This window comes from Dermacentor variabilis, chromosome 7 (assembly GCF_050947875.1).
Source record: "Dermacentor variabilis isolate Ectoservices chromosome 7, ASM5094787v1, whole genome shotgun sequence".
In the NCBI taxonomy this organism is placed as follows: domain Eukaryota; kingdom Metazoa; phylum Arthropoda; class Arachnida; order Ixodida; family Ixodidae; genus Dermacentor; species Dermacentor variabilis.
This window is the reverse complement of record NC_134574.1, coordinates 134,343,919-134,370,062: the sequence shown is the minus strand read 5'-3', so window position 1 is coordinate 134,370,062 and position 26,144 is coordinate 134,343,919. Positions and strand designations below refer to the sequence as shown.

General features: G+C 44.1%; 1 protein-coding gene across 1 annotated transcript in view; it reads right to left on the bottom strand.

Annotated features, from left to right (window-relative positions):
* The window catches only part of LOC142588858 (uncharacterized), a 73,914-nt gene extending 49,028 nt beyond the window's left edge, over positions 1-24,886 (bottom strand). The window contains exons 1-2 of the mRNA XM_075700678.1: positions 24,793-24,886; positions 23,985-24,056 (exon numbers count right to left, since the gene is read on the bottom strand). Of these exons, the coding sequence (XP_075556793.1) occupies positions 23,985-24,056; positions 24,793-24,886 (166 nt within the window). The remainder of the gene's footprint in view (positions 1-23,984; positions 24,057-24,792) is intronic.
* Between the last annotated feature and the right edge of the window lie 1,258 nt (positions 24,887-26,144).

Genomic DNA, 26,144 nt, shown 5'->3' with positions numbered 1-26,144 from the left:
TGTATGTCAATAAACGACTGTAAGTCTGAGTGGAGGTGAAGTTGAACTTAGTGACTGTCGATGTGTGTGAGCGGACGTAAATAAAAGATGAGCACATCATGGTGAGTGAGTGAGTCGTAGCGGGTGCCGGCATCAGTTATTGAAATCCAGTATGAACGCAAGCGATTCTTGGCGAGTGTATATTTGTGCATGAATAGAAGCGCGATTTCTTCCGATGGGAGTCAGTACAGGACGTGAGCAAGTGAAACGCCGATAAATTATTTTCGGTAAGTATTTTTCAAACAGTAGTACTGCCACAATTTGGAATTTTAGAAGAGATACGAAATCCTTATCGCGCACAGTGGGATAACCTTTTAGGAAGTATGAAGTTAGTGAAGCAATGATCGCAGGGTCTTCGTTAAGAAAGGGTCAACGCTAAGCCAGTGTAAGAGGACGAAACGAGTTACAGTGCCTGCTTCGCGGCATGCACTAGAGCACGAACTGGCTAGCAGATAGTTTGCAGACAAGAAGGACCCAATAACGTAAAGCGATTCTAAACTTCTCTATTTCAATTCTGCAATCAACCCTCCTCCATTCGTCAAACATTTTTTGGACCATCCCCTCTTCGCCTGTCTGTCACGCGACATCACGAAAACCGTGATGGCTCCCCATATGATATCACGTCAACACATTGATTATGCACGATTGGAAAGAACAAAAAATAAATAGGTATTTGTGATTCGACGCCTCAACGCCACTTGCCCTCGGCCATTGGTCAAAAGTTCTTTCGCGACACCGACTTCACCTGCATTTCACGTGGCGTGAAGTAAAGTCTATGTGTTAAGAATGCATTATTACGCCGAACAACACTGAATTCTCTTCTAAATAGCTTCATGCAGCCCCATTCCGAAAGGAATAAAAGATGGCTGCCGCCGAGCGCTCATGCACTGGCTAGTCGCACCAGCCGGAGCGCGTGGGTTCATTTGCATAGAATAAAACCTCTTCCGTGCCCGTGTAATGCTTTAGAGCACTTTCGGTACGTTTACGAACTTATCCGGCCAAATATTCTTCTCTGAGGATCCGTTTTAGCGCCATTCTTAACATTCCGTTGCATGCCGCCTCGATATTCGAACTGCTAGCCTAAGATAAGCAATAAAAAGCGGACCAATCGCAGACGCTAGCGCCACCCTCTCCATTCGGTTATAGATTTTCTTCTAGTCAGCCAATTAGATCAGACAACACGTTATGTGTAGGCAATGTTATTCGTTTTTAAAGGAAAGAAAAGTGACCTCTTGTAAACGAGGACAGCGTTTGATTGGTCAATTCACACAGCACTTCCGATCACCGCCCGAAGCTGCCGTCGGCGGTTACGCAACTTTGACATCTGGAGATTGGAATAAAAACATATTGGAACAGATTTTCGTTAAAGGGCCAAGAAATGAGTCACACAATTTTTCCCACTGTGTCCTTCACAGAGTGGTCACCCCGAACACAGACACGAGCTCACGCAAGCTTTCCACGGCCGACAATCACCCTAACCGAGCGCAGCTGGACCGGGCGATGGTCCAGCTCCACGGGTCGCCGTTTTGCCGAAACATCACGCACGTTTGACGCACTCAGCCGAAGGTGCAGTTCCATCTTCACAGCTAAACTTCGGTTACCACATGCTCATACGACACCTTTTCATTTCTACCATAGGATGTGGCTGAAGAGAGTTCAGTCTTATTGCAGAGCCAATACTAGACACGCCTTGCCAACACCACAAGTGGAAGACTACGTATTGAACATTGTCAAACAAACACGTACGCTTCCAGCTCCTCATTAGTGAGCAGCTAAGGGACCATGGTTACCCAGCAACGTGCGGCGACATTAAGAGTCAAGGCAGCTTGTTCATGGACTTGTTACTCTTGTACATGCTGAATACCGTCTGCCTCTTTCTGGAGGTGGTGGAAAATTTGCCCCCCAATCGTCTTGCTGTGTTGGCTGAAGATATCTACGAGGTGAACAGTCCAACGTAACCACTTTCTTCGTTACCTCGAAAAATTATGTTGTTCGAAATATGAAGCAGCACTTACATTACCATACTTGTGTGATAGCCACTTCATGTTCGAAGATTTCTGTTCCAATTTTTACTGCAATCGACATTGTGATTAGCTATGGTTTTTATGTTTACATAGTAGAATACATGACAAATACGATATTCATTGGAAGAACGCGAGTTCTTTTGCATAGCGACTTCCTAAATTACCTTATATAACCTTACAAACGGCCAATTTCAATTATGTTTGACAGCATCATAGATGTCAAAATAATTGTTAGGGCTGCATGAACAAACACAAAATGGATATTATTGAGGAAGTGTACGAACATAGCTGTAGCGATAGCAAGAAGCACTTACCTTCGGTTGCTGACTTTTCCCCGGTTGTTGTTGTATCCGTCCCCGAGGCTTCGACTGCACTTCCTCCCTCTCCTGCGTGATACATCATGCATAATAGAAAACTCTAGCCTTGGCCATTATGTTTTATAACATAATACTGTTCATTAAAAGGATATATTGAATAGGGATCTAATTTTCGTATTTCTAGAAATTTAATATATAATTTGAATAAAACAAAATAACGCATTTCCCGTATGTAAAAAAAGACGAATAATATAAACAGAATTGATGCAAAGATTTGCTTTATGGTGGTAATTTAATGCGTAATGTTGTTCACAGAAAGTTAACAAATCTAGGGTCTCGATGGTCTCTGCGAACCTAATTTAGCGCTGTTTTGTGTATGATCTAATAGCAGCCTTTTACATCCAATTTAATTAAGTGACTTTAACATAAGTGAAGGTTGCGGAAAAATCATATTTCCAACAACCTAGAAGAAAAATGTATATGGAAGTATCCAATTTCTTTTGTGTGTGTTAGGGCCAGCACCACAATATATTATGTATACTAAAATTTGTGAGGTGGTGTAAATGCAAGCAGTATACAAATGAATACTGTTAAGAGTACAGCTTAGAGATTGGTCAAATGACTATATTGTTGACTATATTGTTCCAGGTATAAGTCGGCATATTCATGAGCACGCTGTATTGTGTTCTGTCCACACGGACTCAACATACCTAGCATCGATTGTGAGTGGGTGACAACAGCTGCGATTGCATCGATGTGTGTGGAAATGGGATGCGTGCAATGAGGTTTAGTTGACCTGAGTATGTAGAATATGACTGCCTATCAAGGTCGAGTATGCATGTAATTAAACCACAGTAAGTTTGAGTGGAGGGGAGGTTGAACCTGAGTGACTCTCGATGCGTGTCAGTGGACGTAAACGACAGAACGTGAACAAGTCCTGGTGAGTATGAATTCGAGTATGAGTCATAGTGGGTACCGACATCTGTTATTGAAATCCAGTATGAACGCAAACAATTTTTGGCGAGTTTATATTTGTGCATGAGTAGGCGCGTGTATTGTTCCGACAGGAGTGAATACACCATGTGAGCTAGCATAACGCCCAAAAATACTTTTAGTAAATAATTTTCCAAAAAGGACTACTGCCACATTTCAGAATTTTAGAAGCTCGATGAAACAATTCTCCCGCACAAAATTATCGCCTTTTAGGAAGTATGATGTTAGTTAAACATAACATCGCAGGACCCTCGTTAAGGAAGGACGTACCCACAGTAACCCAGCATAAGAGGACGAAACGAATTACGGTGGCTGCTTCGTGGCATGTGCACGAGTACGAAATGGCTAACAGATAGTTTACAGAGAACGAGGGCACTCTAATGTAAAGCTATTCAAAACTTTTCTATTGCAATTCTTCAATCAGTCCTGCGCCATTAATCGAACACTTTTTTGGACCACCCCTCTTCACCTTCTGTCATTCGGCGTCACGCAAACCGTGATAGCTCCTCATCTGTTATGATGTGAACGCGCTGATTATGCATGATTGGAAAGAACAAAGGAAAAGGTGTCATATGTGTTTCGACCTTCAATCGCCATTAGTTCACGGGTATTGGTCAAAGTTTTGTTGTGACACCCACTTCACCTGCCTGTCACACAGCGTCACAAAACCGCGAGAACTCACCACGTCAAAGGGAAGTGTATGCGTTAAAATTGGTATACCATGCCGAACAAAACTGAATTCTGTTTTGAATAGCCTCACGCTGCCCCGTTCCGAAAGGAATAAACGATGGCTGCCTTCGATCGCTCAGGCACTGGCTGCCCGCACCTGCTGGTGAGCATGGGTTTATTTGCATACAATAACGCTTTTTGCGTAGCCGTGTAACGCCTTAGAGCACTTTCGGCACGTTTAGGACCTCGTTCTGCCGACTCTTCTTTGCTGAGGATCCTTTTTAGGGGCATTATTAACTTTCCGTTGCATGCCGCCGCGATTTTCGACCTGCCACCACAAGTTAAGTAACAGAAAGCGGACGAGTCGCAGACGCCGGCTCCACCCTCTCTATCCGGTTATTTATTTTCAGTGCAATAGCTCGGCCCCATCGAATGCCTTCCCTTGAGCTTGCTCCTCGCCTTTGGTCAAGAAATTATTTACGATAAGCCGCTCGGCGTAGGTAACTTTATTCGTTCTTAAAGGACAGAAAAACGACCTCGTATAAATGAAGAGAGCGTTTGATTAGTCTGTTAACCCAGCCCTGCGGGTCACCGTCCGAGGCTTCTGTCGGTCCTTACGCGAATTTGACGTCAGGACATTCAATAAAAACATATTGGAGTAGTTTTGCATTATATGGCCCCAAGGGAGACAAAATTTTTTTTTCGTAGTGTGCCGTTCGCACCGTGGTCACGCCTGACACAGACACGAGCTCTACTGACCTTTCCACAGCAGATGATCGACCCAAAAGGCACAAGCACTTCACAAGTTTGGCGCACACAGCCGAAGGTGCCATTCCATCTTCACAGCATTACATCAGTTACCACATGGTCGTAGGACGCCTGCTCATTTCTACCATACGATGTCGCGGAAGAGGTAAGGGCTGTTGCTAAGCCAATATTATACACACCTTGCCAAAGTCACAAGTTGAAGACTATGTATTGAACAATGCCAAACAAGTACGTGCGCTTCCAGCTCCTCATTGGTGAGCAGCTCGGGAACAGCTGGTTATTCAACAACATGCGTCGGTTTTGGGCGAGAGGGACGCCAGCAGCCAAAGCACAAGTGAAGACTACGTATACGTCGTCTGCGAGTAACATGTTCATGAAGTTTGTTGTTGGACTTGTTACTTTTGTACGTGCTTCAAACCATCCGCGTCTCTTCCGGGTGGGGCGGAAGATTTCGCCCACAATCGTCTTGTTTTGTTGGCTGGAAACGTCTACTATGGGAACACTCCAAGGTCACCACTTGATCTGTTATATCGGAAAATTCTGTTGTTTGAAATATGAAGCAGCACATATGATACCATGCTGGTGTGAAAGCCACTCTCCAACCTGTGTCACGTCGCCACCACTCTCTGCGCGCCGACACCGTTGTTCTACTCCGCACAACGACACATCTCGTAATTCGAGTACCTCTCAGATCTGCTGGTGCCACAATATGTTTGACGACAGCGCCATGAATTACACATTGACTTGCAGCTGGTCGGAAAATGACCAGTGGAAAACGTGGAGGCGGTTTGTGACGTCGCTCCTCGACACTGCTTCCACTTTATTATTTAAACCGAATCATCGGAACGAGATTCCTAATTGACGTGCCAGCAAAAGCAAGTATGGTACATTACCAAAGCGCATCTCTCGTCCAGGTCTGCAGGACTAATTTCTCATCCCTCTAACTTTTCATGCATGTGTAGGCTATGCCTGCCAGTCTGGCAACATTGTGGTTAGAGTGAGAATAGTCTCTGTCTGTGTATTTCCACACGTAGCAATATGAAATCGGGCTGCTTTGGCTGTATGGGCGCCTGCCATATCGCTACGTAATCACGGTTACGTTTGCTATTAGCGTTAGGGACTGTCATCATCATCATCAGCCTTACCACGCCCACTGCAGGGCAAAGGCCTCTCCCATACTTCTTCAACTACCCCGTTCATATACTAATTGTGGCCATGTTGTCCCTGCAAACTTCTTCTCATCCGTCCACCTAACTTTCTGCCGCCCTCTACTACGCTTCCCTTCGAATCCAGGCCGTAACCCTTCATAACCATCGATTATCTTCCCTCCTCACTACATATCCAGCCCATGCACGTTTCGTTTTCTTGATTTCAACTAGGATATCAGTAACTCGCGTTTGTTCCCTCACCCAATCTGCTCTTTTCTTATCCCTTAACGTTACACCTATCATTACTCTTTCCATAGCTCGTTGCGTCGTCCTCAATTTAAGTAGAACCCTTTTCGTAAGCCTCCAGGTTTCTGCCCCGTACCTGAGTACTAGTAAGACACAGGTGTTATATACTTTTCTCTTGAGGGATAATGGCAACCTGCTGTTCATGATCTGAGAATGCCTGCCAAACGCACCCCAGCCCATTCTTATTCTTCCGATTATTTCAGTCTCGTGATGCGGATCCGCAGTCACTACCTGTCCTAAGTAGATGTATTCCCTTACCACTTCCAGTGCCTTACTACCTATCGTAAACTGCTGTTCTCTTCCGAGACTGTTAAACGTTACTTTAGTTTTCTGCAGATTAATTTTTAGACCCACTCTTCTGCTTTGCCTCTCCAGGTCAGTGAGCATGCATTGCAGTTGGTCCCCTGAGTTACTCAGCAAGGAAATATCATCAACGAATCGCAAGTTACAAAGGTATTCTTCATTAACTCTTATCCCCAATTCTTCCCAATCCAGGTCTCTGAACAGCTCCTGTAAACACACTTTGAATAGCATGGGAGAGATCGTATCTCCCTGCCTGACGCCTTTCTTTATTGGGATTTTCTTGCTTTCTTTATGGAGGACTATGGTGGCTGTGGAGCCGCTATAGATATCGTTCAGTATTTTTACATACGGCTCGTCTATACCCTGATTCCGCAATGCCTCCATGACTGCTGAGGTTTCGACTGAATCAAACGCTTTTTCGTAATCAATGAAAGCTATATATAAGGGTTGGTTATATTCTGCACATTTCTCTATCACCTGATTGATAGTGTGAATATGGTCTATTGTTGAGTAGCCTTTACGGAATCCTGCCTGGTCCTTTGGTTGACGGAAGTATAACGTGTTCCTGATTCTGTTTGCCATTACCTTAGTAAATACTTTGTAGGCAACGGACATTAAGCTGTTCGGTCTATAATTTTTCAAGTCTTTGGCGACCCCTTCCTTAAGGATTAGGATTATGTTAGCGTTCTTCCAAGATTCAGGTACGCTCGAGGTTATGAGGCATTGCGTATGCAGGGTGGCCAGTTTCTCTAGAACAATCTGTCCACCATCCTTCAACAAATCTGCTGTTACCTGATCCTCCCCGGCTACCTTCCCCCTTTGCATATCTCCCAAGGCTTTCTTTACTTCTTCCGGCGTTACCTTTGGGATTTCGAATTCCTCTAGACTATTTTCTCTTCCATTATCGTCGTGGGTGCCACTGGTGCTGTATAAATCTCTATAGAACTCCTCAGCCACTTGAACGATCTCATCCATATTAGTAATGATATTGCCGGCTTTGTCTCTTAACGCATACATCTGATTCCTGCCTATTCCTAGTTTCTTCTTCACTGCTTTTATGCTTCCTTCGTTCCTGAGAGCATGTTCGATTCTATCCATATTATACATTCTTATGTCAGCTGTCTTACGCTTGTTGATTATCTTCGAAAGTTCTGCCAGTTCTATTCTAGCTGTAGGGACTGTAACGGTCACAATTTTGCTGGCATTTTTGCGTGCTTGGGTTAAGCGCCTAGCTCATAAGGTGCCGCTGTAACTTATCATGCACCTAGCAAGAAAAGGAAAACTTTCTAATCGAGACTGTAGGGAGACAGCGCAGTACTATATTCCGCACCGCCTGGATATCACCTGTGTACTGTTCGCACCTTCGACAGTGCTGAAAGTTACTTTGCAAGAAGGGTATATCACAGTTTATTTCTTGAAGAAATGCGTGTATGAGAACAGGAGTTGGACCTGTTTTAACAACATCGTGAAGCCACGCGGAATGTGATTGCTGAATACCTTTTTTGTGATATATAAGCCGCATCTTTCAGACGACTAATTGGATTGTTCTCGCGTACTTACAACGCAGGTTTAGACACGTCTTTGGAGAAGTGTTTAAGTGGCATACTGTATATTGACCCTACGACGCTTGTTTCATGCCAACATATTTGGTGTACATGTAGACTTAGCCTGTGACAAATTGAATTTTCTGATAAGACGCGCATACAAACCCAGGTTATCGTTAAGATAAACTTTAAGATACAAGAAATGAGCTACGACACTTCACTCTTTCATGAAGTCATAGGGAGGCTGCCATAGCAGCAGATGATTATCCGCTGACGATTAGCGGAAGTAGATGCGACTTGTTTGCGAACCCTGCTCAACCTGCGCTGTCTGCGATGACGCGGCGGGAGGTATAATATCGTACGCCGTGACGTCAATTTTATGATAAAAATCTACCGCGACGCCAATGTTGGCACGCCCTAATTGTAGGCATATTGACGCGTGCTTCCTAAGCTTAAAAGACCTCGACACTGGTCTTGCGTTTGTTAAAATCGTAGGAAAATTGATGCCTTCGTAATGTTTTTCTTTTTTCTTGGTAAAATTCACAACATGGCATGAAGCTAAATGGGACATTATATATTTTTGACCAACTACCTCCTTGATGTCAGGTCCTGTCTACGAAGTACAGGAAATCGTGGCATCGACGAGACTATGGCATCCTGCCTTCCTCCATGAAATAATCTTCATGACGCTCATTGGAATTCTTTGCGGCCTCCTGAGTCATTTAATGTTCTGCATGTTCGGAAGCTATCCATAAACTAGCTTTGGTAGCTGTATGTTTGTGTGTGTGCGTGTGTGTGTGTGTGTGTGTGTGTGTTTCTAAGGCCTCATGGATCGAAAAATACGTTGTCCGGCGTTATTGAAAAACCATTTTTCCGGCATTATGTCACCAAAATTATAATTTAATCAAAATTGATGGTGCGGCCAACGATCATTGGTGGGACTCGTGCCCACGACCTTTCGTGGCAGTCGAACCCTCGGTATTTTGTGGGACCGAAACTCAATCGCACCGAAATTATTGGAGCCACCATTCAAGTTCGAACCCAGAACCATTGGTGTGAAGCGAACCTACGACCTTTGGTTTTAAGTAGGGCGAAGTTACGGCACCGTTACTTAAGATATAGGTATTTTGGAGACTCAAAGCCACGACCTTCTTTGGGAGAAAAGAAGTTATAGCAAGTAACAACTCACTCGAATAATAATGTGAAGTGATATAATTAATGTCTTGGGACAGCTTACTCTTTCGCTTTGATGCTCTTCAGCACATGGTGAAGTGACTGTCAACTTTTTTCTGTTTCTCTCCAGCCTCTCTAATAAAAAACAAATTCTACAGAGCTGGACTGGACAGCATAAGATTTCTATATATAAAACGAAGACTAGCATCTAGACCTTTGTTACTATTTGACGCCAAATGTCAGAATTTGCATGGAATCATGAGAAAAAGGCATGTGAATTGCAAAAGTTACATAGGCATTTGAATAACGAAAAATGCGCTTACAATAGATTTTATTTGGATTTCAAATTATTTAAAGATGATATAAAGGCAGGTGTAAGAAGGGTGTAGTCGCCAGGACAACGTATGGAAAACCTTGTCAGCTTTCTTCTTAGCCATTTGCCTCTATAGGTAAATTATTTAAAATATTGAAGCACTGTACTGAAAAGATAGTGAATGGCCAGCGTTGGTGCACATTTTGCAGATTCTGATCGCTGCTTTATGATTGCAGCTCCATATCGTTATTTAAACTGCTTTGTGGTACCGGTATCTGTTCGCATAATACTTCCCAGAAATACCAATACAATAATATGGGCAGAAATCTGACTGTTATTTTCTTTAAATCGGCATCACAAGCAGATATTTTCTTTTGAACACTGAAGTTCAATGCGGCCCTGAAAGCACTCCCTTAGAAATTTTGCTGGGGTCAGCCATTCTCATTCAGACTACAAGCGAATCAAAATCAAAATTGGCTTCCGTAACGAATGTTCGCCATTGTATACTAATGAGAGCAGTAACTCTACTTCACTTAGAGATGCTCTAGGTGGGAATGTTGAAACAAGAGGGGGGGGGGGACAGTTGGACACCTTGATACCCAATCGCTTTATAGGTGATCGGAAAGTAAGCGTACAGACAATAAGTTGGTTCTCATTCAGACTACAAGTGAATCAAAATCAAAATTGGCTTCCGTAACGAATGTTCGCCATTGTATACTAACGAGAGCACTAACTCTACTTCACTTAGAGATGCTGTAGGTGGGACTGTTGAAACAAGCGGGGGGGGGGGGGAGGGTGGACAGTTGGACACTTTGATACCCAATCGCTTTATAGGTGATCGGAAAGTAAGCGTACAGCCAATAAGTTGGTTTGTTTAATCAAAGATTGTTCTCATTTATTTATAGTGTGGTCCTGTCTGTAGGGAACTATCGCAGATTACCCTAATGACTATTTCACACTGTAGCGACCTTTAGGGTAATAGTATCGACAAAGGAATGAACCGAAATAAATAAAGAAGGTAGCACTGTCGTTCTTTTAATATTTTCGTGAGGCCCACGTTGCGTTACAACCCAACTAGCTGTTCAACGTAAAATTAATTCATTCAGGTGCAAAGATGACTTGTACAGGTACCACAAAGTTGCAGTTTTACTATACAGAAAGACATCGTAAAATGACACTAATTGTCAAGTAGTCTCTCATTGCTGACTTTATTTAATTCCGCGCATTCAAATTGAGAGAATCAATATTGTACAGTCACATAATCACGTTTCAAAGACAAAACATTACATGTTAGATTCTTTGAATTCCCTGTGTTAGAAATTGCAACTTTGCTGACCCGGTGCTATGATAACTGCTGAAAGAAGCGGTGCTTTGTTTTCAGTACTGTAATGTAATCGACTTCGCATTTGAAAAAAATACAAAATTACGCATATTAGACAAATTCTCGCATCTGCAATAGCTCACAACCACTCTATACTCATTGATGTAAGGTGGAAAGTTGGCCGATACGGAACTGATGCATTTCCTAAATCAACGCGGAAAACGTCTGCAACACGTAGACAGCGCTCGTCCTGGGCCCTTCGTCTATGGACGCAGTCATTTTCCCGTCTGATTAAAAGAATGGATATCTGTGCTTGTCAGTGACTGTTGCGTCCGAATGTCAGCCCTAAGAGAAATACTAAATATCAATCAGTAAGCAGCAAATTATCGTAGATATTAAATATAAATTACAACAGATGTGTCTTTTTATTTTGCTAAGAGCCAGCAAATAGGGATAATAACGTACTCAGTAAAAATGTTTATGGCTATAATGCGTTACGCAATCTGCAACTGCTGCATCTCTAAGCCAGACACGCAGAAAACTTCGCCTTGAGGTTCGTTCACCTTTATGGGGGTTTGTTGGAAAGAATGTGCAGCTATACAGCACCGGAAATTATATATGCGCGCGCCGGAAGTTGTTACGATCGAATTTTCATTGCAATCACCTTTGTGATTGACTATGTTCTTGCATTTACATAGTAGAATAGATGACAAATACGATATTCATTGGAGTGACTCGAGTTCTTTTCCATAGAAACTTCCTTAATAAACTTGTAACCTTACAAATGGGCAATTTTACTTATGCTTGACAGCATCAGAGATGTCAGAATAATTTTTAGTGCTGCATGAAGTACAATAATGGAAATAAATGCGGAAGTGTGTCCAAACAGTTTAGCTGTAGTGAAAGCAAAAAGCACTTACCACCGGGTACTGGCTTTTCCCCTGTTGTACTCTCCGCTCCGGTGGCTCCACCTGCACTTCCTTTGTCTCCTGCGTGATGCATAATACAGGATAGAAAACACGGTTCTTGATCATTAAGTTAACAAAATATTACCGTCCATTTCAATCATATATTGAATAAGGACCTGATTTTAGAATCAGTAAAAATTAATATCCATGGCATACAACAGAACAAAACATTTCACGTATGTAAAAAAAAGACGAATAATTTAAACAGAATTGATTCAAAGATATCACTGTATGGTGATGATTGAATTCGTAAAGTTGTTCACAGAAAATCAAGCACTCAAGGTTTCGATCACCGTTGCGAACTTAATCGAGGTCTCTCTTGTGTACCATCTGATAGCAGCGTTTTCCATTATTGTTTAATTAAATCCATGTAACAGAAGTGAAGGTTCCGCAAGAAGCCCATTTTCAACATCGTACCAGACAAATGTCCACGGAACTGGAATATTTTTCTGTGTGTTTATGAGGGCCTACACCATAAAACTAATATGTACACTTGAATGTGAAAGCTGGCTTATACACAAGCAGTATACACTTCAATACTGTTCAAGAGGACATCTTGGTGATTAGTCAAAGAACTCTGTTGTTGACTATATTGTCGCGGTCATATGTCGGCCTACTCACAAGCTGCTGGAACGTGCTCCATCTACACTGTCTTCCCAGACCTAGGATCGATTGTGAGTGAGTGACAACAGGGGCGATTGCATCGATGTACGTGGAAATGGAATGCGTGCAATGAGTTTTAGTAGACTTGACTGCCGATGAACGTTGAATATCCAAGTAAATAAACGACTGTACGTTTCAGCGGAGGTGAGGTTGAATCTGAGTGACTGTCGATGTGTGCGAGTGCACGAAAACAAAAGTAGTTGGGCAAGTCCGAGTGATTGAGCCTCAACGCGAGTATGAGTCGTAGTGGGCACAGGCATCTGTTGTTGAAATCGAGTATGAACGCAAGCGATTCTTGGCGCACAAAAGGAACACAATTAGGAAGTATGAAGTTAGTGAAACACAACATCGCAGGGCCCTCGTTAACGAAGGTCCCCCACTGAGCCAGCATAACAGTACGAACTGAATTACGGTGCCTACTTCGTGGCATGTGCATGAACACGAACTGGTTAACCGCTATTTTCCAGATAACAATGACGATCTAAAGTAAACCTATTCGAAACATTTCTATTCAATTTCTGCAATCAGCCATGCGGCATTGGTCAAACACTTTTTTGGTCCACCCCCACTTCACTTGACTGTTACGCGACGCCACGAAAAGGGCGATAGCTTTCCATGTTATACGATGTGAACACGGTGAGTATGCATGATTGGAAAGACCAAAAAAGAGAGTTATTTGTGATTTGACGCCTCATCGCCATTGGTCCACGGCTATTGGTCTAAAGTTTTGTCACGACAACCACTTCACCTGCCTGTCACGTGGCGTCACAAAGCCGCGAGAACTCACCACGTCTAAGGGAAGTGTATACGTTAAAGATGCACTAATATGCCGACCAAAACTGAATTCTCTTCTGAATAGTCTCACGCTGCCCCTTTCCGAAAGGTATAAATGTTGCTACCACCGACCGCCCAGGCACTCGCTAGTCGCACCTGCCGCAGAGCATGGGTTTATTTGCATACAATAAAGCATCTTGCGTGGCAATGTCGCACTTTCGAGCCATTTCCGCACGGTTGCGACCTCATTCTGCCCAATCTTCTTTGCTGAGGATCCGTTTTAGTCACATACCTAGCTTTCAGTTGCTTGCCGCCGCGATTTTCGACCTGCCACCGCAAGCTAAGTAGGGAAAGCGGACCAATCGCGGACGCCGGCATCACCCACTCCATCCGGCTATTGATTTTCAGTGCACTGGCTCGGCCCCATCGAATGCCTCTCCACTTAAGCGTGCTCCCCGTCTCTGGCCAGCAAATTAGACACGACTAGCCAATCAGTGTAGACAATGTTATTCGTTTTTAAAGGACAGAAAAATCACCGCCTATGAACGAGGAGAGCGTTCGATTGGTCTGTTCACGCAGCCCTGCGGGGCAGTGCCGTATACTTGCGTCGGCGGTTACGCAAAATTTATGTCACAAGATCCGAATAAAAACATACAAGAATAAATTTACGTTACCGGGCCCTAAGCGGGTCACACATTCTTTTTTTTCTACTGTGCCATTCACACAGTGGTCACGCCGGACACGGACACGAGCTCACGTGACCTTTCCACAGCCCAGGGTCGACCTTAACAAAAGGCAGCCGGGCGGGGTGATGGCGCAACTCCACGGGAAACCTTATTGCCGAAATACCACGCAAGTTAGGCAAGCTCTTACTAAAAATATTTTATTGCTATGATGCGTTACGCAATCGGTAACGGGTGCATCTCTAAGCCAGACCTCCTAAAATATTGCCACCAGGTTCATTTGTTCGTTCACATTAATGGGGGTTCGTTGGCTACAATGTGCAGCTGTACACCGTATAGGCCATTATGTATGCGGACATCGCAAGATATTACGAGCGAAGTTTCAGTGCAATCGCCCTTCTGATTTACCCATTCTGACATTTGCATATTATAATAGATAACAAATACAATATTCATTGGAGTAGCTCTATTTCTTTTCCATAACGACTTCCCAAATAAGCTTAACCATAAAAATGTGCAATTTCATTTATGTTTGACAGCATCACAGATGTGAGAAGAATTTTTACTGCGGCATGAGAAAGAATAAAACGGAAATAAATGCGGAACTGTATCGAAACACTTTAGCTCTAGTGAAAGTAAAAACCACTTACCACCGGATGCTGAGCCTCCCACTGTTGTCGCAGTCCCCGCGGCAGAGGCTCCACCTTCACTTCCCTTCTCTCCTGCGTGATTCATCATACAGTATAGAGAACGCGATTCTTGAGCATCAAGTTTCATAAAAACATACCGTTTATTGAAAGCACGAATTGAATAGGAACCAGGTTGTATTATTTATAAAAAAAAATGATTAGCGACGGAATAAAAAAAACGCATTTGGAGTGTGTAAAAAAAGGTGATAATTTAAACAGAATTGATTCAAAGATATCATTGTATGGTGATGATAATATGCAGAACGTTATTCAGAGATAGTTAAGAAATCAGGGTCTCGATGACTGCTGCGAACTTAATTGAGCGCTGTTTTATGTACCATCTGATACCAGGCTTTTACATTCCAATTTTGTAGGTCAGCAGTACTAATTTCTCATCCCTCTAACTTTTCACGCGTGTGTAGGCTCTGCCTGCCAGTCTGGCACCATTGTGAATTGAGTGTACATGCTCTCTTTTTCCCCTGTCTTTTCACATGTAACAATGTCAAAGCGGGCTGCCTTGGCTGTATCGGCGCTGCCATATTGCTACATAATCGTGGTCACGGTTTTTATTAGGGTTGCGGACTGCAACCGGCGCCATCTTGTGGGCATGCCACGAGCTTGCGCTAAGTGCCTAGCTGATCAGGTGCCGCTGTAACGTAACATACACCTAGCAAAAAAAAAAGAAAAACTCTAAAATCCGAGCCGTAGGGAGAGAGTTACGCGTGGTAATATATTCCGCACCGCATGGATATCGCTTGTGTACAACTCGCACCTTCGACGGTGCTGCATGTTACATTGTAGGAAGACTTATTTCACATAGCGACTTCCTAAATAAACTTATAAACTCACATATGCTCAATTTCACTTATGTTTGACAGCACCACAGATGTCAGAATACTTTTCAGTGCTGCATGAACAAGTAACAAATGGAAATAAATGTGGAAGTGTTTCCAAACTGTTTACTTGTAGTGAAAATAAAAGAAAATATATCAATGCCCTTCCGCTATTTGAAGAAGGATGACCACCGAAGCAGCGTATGTGGACCCCTTAATGGCGAACAACACCTCCGGCGCAGATTGGCCCGGCATAGCACTATTTTAGGGATCAGCCCACGTATTGGATGTGCTTAACGCCTGCTTCAGCTCCGCCGCCGGTCGGCCCGCCATTGCACTACCTTTTGGATCAGCCCGCATATGGGAAGTGCTTAACGCCTGCTTCACGTCCACCATGGGTCGGCCCGGCATAGCACTATCTTCGGGATCGGACCACGTATTGGATGTGCTTAACGTCTGCTTCACCTCTGCCGTGGGTCGGCCTGCCATTGCACTACCTCAGGGATCGGCCCACGTATGGGGAGATGTTTGCTTACGACACGAAAATTTTCTTGGGCGGTAGATGTATACAGCTTCGTTGCAAAAGCACTGACCATCGGATGGTGACCCTTTCCCTTGTGTCGTAGTCCCCGCCGTAGATGTTCCACTTGCAGCTTCTTTGTCTGCTGGGTGATGCACCATACAAAATAGAAAACGCGATTTCTTGATTGTTAAGTTCCATAAAATAATACCGTTGATTCAAAGTACACATTGAATAGGGACCAAATTTTGGTATTTAAAAAAATATATCGATGAAATACGAAAAAAAAAACCATTCCCTGTATGTAAAAAAAGACGAATAATTTAAACAGAATTGATTCAAACTTATCATAGTATGGGTGATGATTTAATGCATAATGTTATTCACAGAAAGTTGAGAAATCAGGGTCTCGATGGCTGCTGCGAACTTAGTCGAGCGCTGCCTAGTGTATCACATGGTAGCCGTCTTTCACATTCCAATTTAATTAAATGCATGTAACAGAAATGAAGGTTCCGCCAAAAGCACGTCTTCAACATCATCGCAGAAAAATGTCCATGGAACTACAATTTTTTAGTGTTTGTATGAGGGCCACCACCTCAAAAGTAGTATATGCGTTTAAATTTGAAAGCGGGTGTATACGCAATCAGTATACAAATGAATACTGGCCGGGAGGACAGCTTGGCAATTGGTCAAGGAACTTAGTGGTTGACTATATTGTTCCAGGCATATGTCGGCCTACTCATGAGCAGGTGGAACGGGCCATATCCATATTGACCTCACAGACCTAGGATTGATTGAGAGCGAGTGAGAACAGGTGCGATTGCATCTATGTGTGGATATGGAATGCGGGCAATGAGCTTGTATTGATATGAGTATGTAGAATGTGAGTGCCGATCAATGTTGAGTTTGCAAGTAAATAAACGACTGTAAATTTAAGTGGACGTAAAGTTGAACTTAGTGACTGTCAACGTGTGTGAGTCGACGTTAATAAAAGGAGGTGACCAAGTCCTGGTGAGTGAGTCTGAACGTAAGTATGAGTCGTAGTGGGTTCCGGCATCAGTTATTGAAATCCAGTATGGACGCAAGTGATTCTTGTCGAGTGTGTATTTATGCATTAGTAGAAACGTGATTTGTTCCGATGGGAGTGAGTAAAGGATGTGGGCAAGCATAACGCCCAAGAAAATAATTTCAGTAAGTGTTTTTCAAGATAAGAGTACTGCCAAATCTTAGAATTTTAGAAGATCTACCAAACACTTCTCGCGCACAACAGGATCATCATATAGGAAGTATAAATTTAGTGAAGCAATTATCGCAGGGTCCTCGTTAAGGAAGGGTCAACGCTAAGCCAGCGTAAGATGATAAATCGAATTACGGTGCCTGCTTCGTGGTATGCGCACAAGCGCGAACTGGCCAGCAGAAAGGTTCCAGACAGAAAGGGCGCCATAAGATAAAGCTGTTCCAAAGTTTACCATTCCAATTTTCCAATTAAACCTCCGCCATTCCTCAAAAACTTTTTGACCACCCCCACTTCCCCTGCCTGTCACGCGACGTCACGAAAATCGTGACAGTTCCCCATCTGAAATAATGTAAACATACTGATTATGCATGATTGCAAAGAACAAAAGAAAAAGGTTTATTTGTGATTTCACGCCTCATCGGGATGAGTCCTCGGCTATTGGTCAAAACTTTTGTCGCGACCCCCACTTCACCTGCCGGTCACGCGGCGTCACAAAAACGCGAGATCTCACGACTTCAAAGGAAGTGTGTGCGTTAAAGATTCATTAATATGTCGAACAAAACTGAATTCTCTTCTGAATAGCCTCAGGCGGCCCCTTTCCGGAAGGACTAAAAGATGGCTGCCGCCGACAGCTCAGACACTGGCTAGTCGCACCTGCCGGAGAGCATGGGTTTATTTGCATACCATAAAGCTTTTTGCGTGGCCATGTCGCGCTTTCAGACACTTTCAGCACGTTTGCGACCTCATTCTGCCGACTCTTCTTTGCTGAGGATGCCTTTTAGCGCCATACTTAACTTTTAGTTGCATGCCGCCGCGATTTTCGACCTGCCACCAGAAGCTTAGTAGAGGAAAGCGGACCAATTGCAGACGCCGGCACCACCCTCTCTACCCGGTTATTGATTTTCAGTGCGCAGGCTCGGCCCTATCGAATACCTTTCCACTTGAGCGTTCTCCTTGTCTCTGGTCAACAAATTAGACACGACAAGTCGATCAGTGTAGATAATGTTATTCGTTTATCAAGAATAGAAAAGTGACTTCCTATGAACGAGGATAGCGTTTGATTAGTCTATTCACATAGCCCTGCGGGTCAGCGCCCTATGCTTCCGTCGGCGGTTACGCAAATCTTACGTCAGGAGATTGGAATAAAAACGTATTAGAATAGTTTTGCGTTATAGGGCCCCAAATGGGTAACAATATTTTTTACTGTGCCCTTCGCACAGTGGTCACGCTGGACACAGACACAAGCTCACCCTACTGTTCCACAGCACATGATCGACCCTAACAGAATACAGACGGACAAGGTGATGGTCGAAATCCGTGGGCCTTCTTTTTGCCGAAATCCCACGCAAGTCTCACGCATTCAGCTGAAAGTGGAGTTCCATCTTCAGCGCATTACCTCGGTGATGACATGGTTGTACGACGCCTTCTCATTTCTACCATTAGATGTGGCTGAAGAGGTCAGTGTTATTGCCGAGCCAAGAATAGACACACCTTGCCAAGATCGGGAGTGGAAGACTACTTATCGAACAATCTTGAACGAGCACATGCGTTTCCAGCTCCTCATTGGTCAGCAGCTCGTGGACCGGTGGTAACTCAGCAGCATGCGGCGAGTTTTGGGAGACAGGGACGCCAGCACAAAGACACCTTGTTCACGGACTTGTTACTCTTGTAATGCTTAAAACCGACCGCCTTTTACTGTATTCGGCAGAAGATTTTCTCAACAATAATCATTATGCTGTGTGGGCTGACAAAATCTACGAGGTTAACATTCCAAGGTCACCACTTCTTCCGTTAACCCAGAAAATTCTGTTGTTTGAAATATAAAGCAGCACATATTTATTACCTTCCCAGGGTGATAGCCACTCTCCAAACGACATCACGTCGTCACCACCCTCTGCACGCCAAAGGCGTTGTTCTGCTCCGTGCACCGACTCGTCGCGCAATTTGAGTAACCCGCCATGGTTGCGCAGTGGCTATGGTGTTAGGCTGCAGAGCCCGAGGTCGCGGGATCGAATCCCGGCCACGGCGGCCACATTTCGATGGGGGTGAAATGCGAACACACCCGTGTACTTAGATTTAGGTGGACGTTAAAGAACCCCAGGAGGTCGAAATTTCTGGAGCCCTCCCCTACGGCGTGCCTCATAATCAGAAAGTGGTTTTGGCACGTAAAACCCCATAATTATGTTTAATTCGAGTACCTATCACATCTGTTAGTACCACAGAATGTTCGATGACCACGCCAAGAAATGTACTTTCACTACCACCTGGTCGGAAAACGGCCAGTGGAACCCCTGGTGGCGGCTTGTCATCTCGCTCCTCGACACTGCCGCCTCTTCATGGTTATAAACCGAATCTTCGGAACGAGGTTCCTCGTTTACATGGTAGCAGAAGTAAGCATGCTGCCATCTACAAACACCCATCTCTGGTCCAGGTCTGCAGGACTAATTTCTCATCCCTCTTACTTTTCATGCGTGTGTAGGTTATGCCTGTCAGTTTTGCTCCATTGTAAATAGAGTGTAAATAGTCTCTTTTGTCTCGGTCTTTCCACACATAACAATATCAAAGCGGGCTACCTTGGGTGCATGGGCGCTGACATATTGCTACGTAATCACGGTTACGGTTGCTATTAGGGTTAGTGACTGTAACGGCCGCAATTTTGGCGGCATACCACGTGCTTGCGCTAAGTGCCTAGCTGATGAGCTATCACTATAACGCATCATACACCTAGCAAAAAAGAACTCTCTAATCCAGTCTATAGGGAGACAGTGATATGCATACCACATGGAGTTCACATGTGTACACCTCGCAACTTCGACGCGGCTGCAAGTTTAAGATTATGCCACATTTTTTGTGGTGGCGGTGGTAAATGTTATTGAAAGGGGGAAGGGGAAAGGGGAGGTGGCTGAGGGATCGGGCTCAAGTAAGGGCCTGGGCCAGCTTGGCCTTCTCCACCCAGTCCACCAGTTCAGGCTTTCGGCCGACATCCCCAGATCTGAGCCAGGCTGTCCAGTCAGTCTCGCTGCTGACAGGGGGATCAGCAAACGGGAGCGAGGTGCATTCCCTCACTATGTGTGTGGGTTTCCCTGTTTGTGAAGAGAGCCTGCATAGGTCGCCTTCCTTGCCCCCTGTGAGTTTGTTAATGTACTTTAGGTGTGGAATTGTGTTTGTCTAGAGTTGCCTAAACCCGACCGCTTGCGTTTGATCGAGTTGCTTGGCTGGTGGTGGGAGCGCGCGACGTCTCAAGCGATGCCTATGGGCAATTTCGTGATAAGTCTCGCTGGGTTCCTCGTGTCTCTCCTCCTCTATCACGCCGTCCGCATTTGCGGACGAGGCTCGGCGTGCGATATCTTGAGCCAAACAATGAGCCGACGCGTTGCTGGGCAGAGCCGCGTGAGCGGGGGTCCAAACGAGGGTTTTCAAGCCGCTTAGGGGGCACCGCGTGAGGACATGTTACGCCTGTTGGGAATTTCTACCGCGGACGAAATTGCCGATGGCCTGCTTGCTATCGCTGATAATGGCATTCACTTCCGCATGCATGGCCATGTCGATCGCGGCTTCCTTCGCTTCCACTCTACGGCAAGCCGTTATTGTTGTGCGTTCTATCAATCCTCCGTTTTGATCCGCTACCACCACGGTCATGAGGTCGCCGCGAGGGCGTCTCGCTGCGTCTGTGTAGACCACTCCATCTTGAGAGCCGTAGCGTCGCCAAATGGCTTCGATACGGGCCTACCGACGGCCGTGATGGAACTCGGGGTCTATGTTGTGGGGTATAGGCGGAGCAGAAATATGCCCCCAGATCTTTAGCATAAATATGCCCCCAGACGCGGAATCGTCAGGTACCCTGTAACCTCAGGGATGCGTCTTGGAGAAGCAGCTTTGTAGGCATTTTAACAACATCGCGAAGCTACGCAGAATGTGGTTCCCGAATAGCTTTCTTGTGACAGATACGCCGTATCTTCCAGATGACGAACTGGATTGTTCGCGCGTACCTACGACTTAGGTTTAGACACTTCGCTGTAAAAGTGGACAAGTGCCACACTCTAAATTGGCCCTACAACGCTTTCTTCAAGGTAGCATATTTCCTCTCGATCTGGACTTAGCTTATGAAAGAACGACGAACAAAAGGAATTTTATGATAAACAGCGCACACAAACCCAAATTGTCAGTAAGATAAATTTCAAGATAAAAGAAAAATGAGCTATGACATTTCAATCTTCCATGACGTCATAGGGATGCTGCCATAGCATCAGGGCATAAGTGGAAGTAGACGCGACTTGTTTGAGAACCCTGTCCAACCTGCGGCGTCCGCGATTACGCGGCGCCAGGTCTCATTTCGCTGGCCGTGGCGCCAACTTTATGGTAAAACATCTACCGCGACGCCGCGATTGACGCGCCCGAATGGTCGGCATGTTCACGCGTCGTTTCCAAGTTTGGAAGACCTCGACCCTGGCCTTGTATAACTTGAACCTGCAGTAAAATAATGCCTTCGCTATGTTCTTGTTATTTCTTGATAAAACTCACAACTTCGTATGAAGGTTAAAAGCACAATATATTTTTAACCCACAATCATTGCGCCCTTCCTTGACGTCACGTCCTGTCTACGAAGTACACGAAATTGTGGCATCAACGAGAATATGGCATCCTGTATGTCCTCACTGAAACATACATGTGAATAATGACAAAGACGCTTACAATAGATTGCATTTGGCAATGCAAAATATTTAATATGATATGGCGGCAGATGTATGAGGGGTGCACTCGCCATAACAGCAATTGGCAAACCTTATCAGCTTTTTTTAGCCGTATCCCTTTACAGCTAAATAATTTAAAATATTGAAGCGCGGTACTGAGAACGTATGGAATGGCCAGTGTTGATGTATATTTTGTAAATAGATTCAAATCATTGCTTTAGGAGCTTTGCAGCGCCTTATTGTTCTTTGAACTGCTTGGTGCCGTTGGCATCTTCAAGCAGAATATTTTCCAGAAATACCTATACACCTTTCAGGGCAGACATCTGACTCTTAATTTGTTTAAATCTAGCAGTGATAAGGAAATATATATTTTTAACGCTGAAGTTCCATCAGGTGCCCTGAAAACACTCGCGTAGAAATTTTGCCGTGGTCTGCCATTCACTTTCACACTACTAACAATACAAAATCACAAATAGCTTCCGTAACGAAAGTTCGCCGTTGTTACAAGTAAGAGCAGTAACTCTACCTCACTTAGAAGTCCTGTAGGGGACACGGTTCAGACAAGGGCGACAGTTAGACACGTTCATTGACACTCGTTTTATAGCTCAGTGGGCAAGTATGCAAAGAGACAGTAAATTGGTTTGTTTAATCAAAGATTGTTTTTATTGTTTGATGTATAGTGCGCTCCTGTTTGTAGGGAATTTTTGCAGATTAACTTAATGACTATTTTGCACTGTACTGACTTTTAGGCTAATAGTATCGATAAAGAAGTAAATAAATAAAGAAGGTGCTGTCTGGTCCTGTTTTGATAATTTTGTCCTGATGTCCACGTTGCGCTACAACCAAAATGGCTGTTCAACACACAATTTATGTTGCTAATTCAGCTGCAAAGCGGAATTATACGTTAACAATAAGTTGCGGTTCTCCTACACAGAAAGGCACCGTAAAATGACACTAATTGTCTAGTACAGTCTCTTGTGGCTGGGTTTTATCTAATTCGGCCTGTTCAAATTATAAAGAATCAGTATTTTGCTATCACGTAATGACCTTACAAAGACCATACATTCAATTTTACATTCTTTCAATGCCTGGCGCTAGAAATTTCTACCTTGCTGACCCTATGAAAACTGCGGGATAAAGCAGTGCTTTGTTTTCAGTTCTGTAATGACATCGACTTCGCATTGCTAAAGAAAATACGAAATTACGCACATTAGAGAAGTTATGGCATCTGGAGTAGCTGACAACCGCTCTATGCCAAGCTAAATAAGGTGGAAAGCTGGCCGACTTGGAATTCATGCGTTCCTTGAATGAGCGCGCAACACAACGACAATACATAGACAGCGGTCGTCCTGGGTCCCTCCTCCTTGGCCACCATAATACTGATTCAAAGAATGGATACCCATGTTTCTCAATGACTGTTGCGTCTTTGTTTTAGTCTTACGAGAAATGCTAATTAGCAAATTATCATAGGTATCAAAAATCAATTACAAATGACCTGCTTGCATACATTGCGAAGAGATAGCAAATATGGATAATAACGTTCTTACTTCACACATTTAATTGCTATGATGCCTTACGCAATCTGCAACTGCTGCATCTCCGAGGCATAAAGGCAAAAGGCTACGCCACCACGTTCATGTGTTCATTCACCTATCTGGGGTTTCGTTCAATACAATGTAAAGCCGTACAAAGCAGGATATTATATATGCGGGCGTCGGAAGATGTTACGATCAATTTTTACTGCAATCGCCTTTATTACTGGCTATGCTTTGGGCATATCAATAGTGGAACAGTATGTCATGATAAAAAGACAATGTTCATTTTAGCAAGTCGAGTTTTCTAAAGCGACTTCCTAACTTATAACCTTAGAAGTGGGCAATTTCAGGTATGTTTGCCTGAATCATAGATGATCAAACTAAATTTTAGTACTGCATAAACAGGCATAAAATGAAATAAATTGGAAGTGTACGCACATAGTTTAACTGTAGTGGTAGTCCAAAGCACTTACCACCGGATGCTGTCTCTTCCCCGTGTGGCTGGTGTGACCCCTGTTCGGGGTCAGCTTCAGCTTCATCATCTCCTATGTGATATATCAAAGAAAATTAAAAACGCAATTCTTCATCAATAAGTTTTGTTAAAATATTACCATCCAATAAAAACATAAACTGGATAGGGATCTCAGTTTAGTATTCCTAAATAATTATTATCTATAAAATATAACAAAGAAAAAGCATTTCTGGTATGTTAAAAACCAATAAGTTAAACAGAATTAGCTCATATTGACGCGTATACTTATCCTTTTCTCGGGGACTACATTTCAACCACTAACAATACAGAGAAAGAAATTCAACAACAATTGGCACTCAGCGAAAACTGGCAGCATGATATACGTCACGCAAGTAATAACGCTGTCCATTAGCTGCCGCGAGCATAGGAAAATTCTGTGAAATAAGTTACCAGACATCGTTTTATTGTTTTAATTATGTCCGTCTCAAGCTGACAATGTTTGCGTGTGAAGGAACTCATACTTCGCGACTTACTTTCCTTGAGTTACCTAGCTACGAGCTACCCGCCATGGTTGCTCAGTGGCTATGTAGTTGGGCTGCTGAGCACGAGGTCGCGGTATCGAATCCTGTCCACGGCTACCCTATTTCGATGGAGGCAGAAACACCCGTGTACTTATATTAGGTGCACGTTAAAGAACACCAGGTGATCAAAATTTCTGGAGTCCTCCTCTACGGCGTGCCTCAACATCAGAAAGTGGTTTTGGTACGTACAACCCAATAACTTAATTTAGCTACAAGCAAACGGCTCACCGCCCGCGCAAGGTGGAAGCGTCATGCTCGAGACAAGCCTCTGAAGCGAGCGCAGTCGGCTGCGTATGTCAAGTTCACCAGTTAGGCTACCCATCTCTTCAATTGTTGTTGTCTTTTAGATGTAGCCCCGTTGGGTGGGTTCTCGGCGTATTCTTGCGTTTCTTCTACACTTCGGCATGGCACGGCTGCACTATTGGACTGCGCAAGGCGAGAATTTTTTTTTTGACAGTCTGCTATGCACCTCAAGCAAACTTAGGCTTACGGTAGGACACCGAGACTTGTGACACAGTTAGCGGAAAACAGCTCGGCTGTCCAGGCGCAGATAACTTGAGTTAATGACTCGTAGTGTGGGATGTTTGCGCCACTTATTCTAGACCTCGACATTATTGTAACCTATTTCGTTAGTTTTTCCACATGCTCGCCGCATCCGGCTTAGTGACGCAGTTAGCAAAAAGCGGCTCGGCCATGTGGCGCATTTCGATTCACATGTACTAAATGTCACTGGAACAAATTTGTGACGCTTTCTCTGCCCCGCCACATTATTGCAATTATTCCATTCCTTTCTAAGATATATTTGAGGCACGCTCACCACGTCTGGCGTTTTGATGCAGTAAGTGAAGAACAGCTCGGCCGTGTAACGCCCCTAGGTTCACGTGTACTCAATCTTACTGGGACAAGTCCGTGGCGCTTTCTCTGAATCCCAACATTATTGTTATTAATTTCCTTACTTTTTGGGGTATATGTGAGGCAAGCTCGCCGCTCCTGGCATTGTGACGCAGTTAGGGAAAAGCAGCTCGGCCGTGTGACGCAGCTAGTTTCACATGTAGCGAATCCTAGACAAGTTTGCGGCGCTTCCTATGGCTTCGAAACACATACCTTTTTCGGCAATCACGCTTGTCGAAAACGTGGCGAGCGATTGCCAGGAGTGATAACGCTTGAGTGTGTTGCTTGTGCCAGCAGACCGTAGAAATGATAGCGCCGAGAAGTTCAAAATCCAGGAACGTGTAACTAAAAAATTCGATTTTTCGGACGATTGAAAACAGGCTTTGAATCCACGTATTTGTCTCGATTGCGAGTAAAAGGCATTCGGCGAGCGTGTAGCATGGTGTGCCTGTGAGCCTGTGCTGTGGCCAGCTGTGTTTACGTAGCGTTGCGTCGCGTCGGCTGAGGCCAAGTTTTTTTTTTTTAGAAACGCGTAGGCACACGTGTGTGTGTGCTTCTAAAGTTCAGGAATTAATGCCCGAGAACAGGGGAATGCTTGCAAACCTGATGTTTCGTTCATTTTTTTAATGATAACCTTTGAGATTAGTCGGGCGTTTTATACGGCATGTATATATTGATTTTGTTTGTTG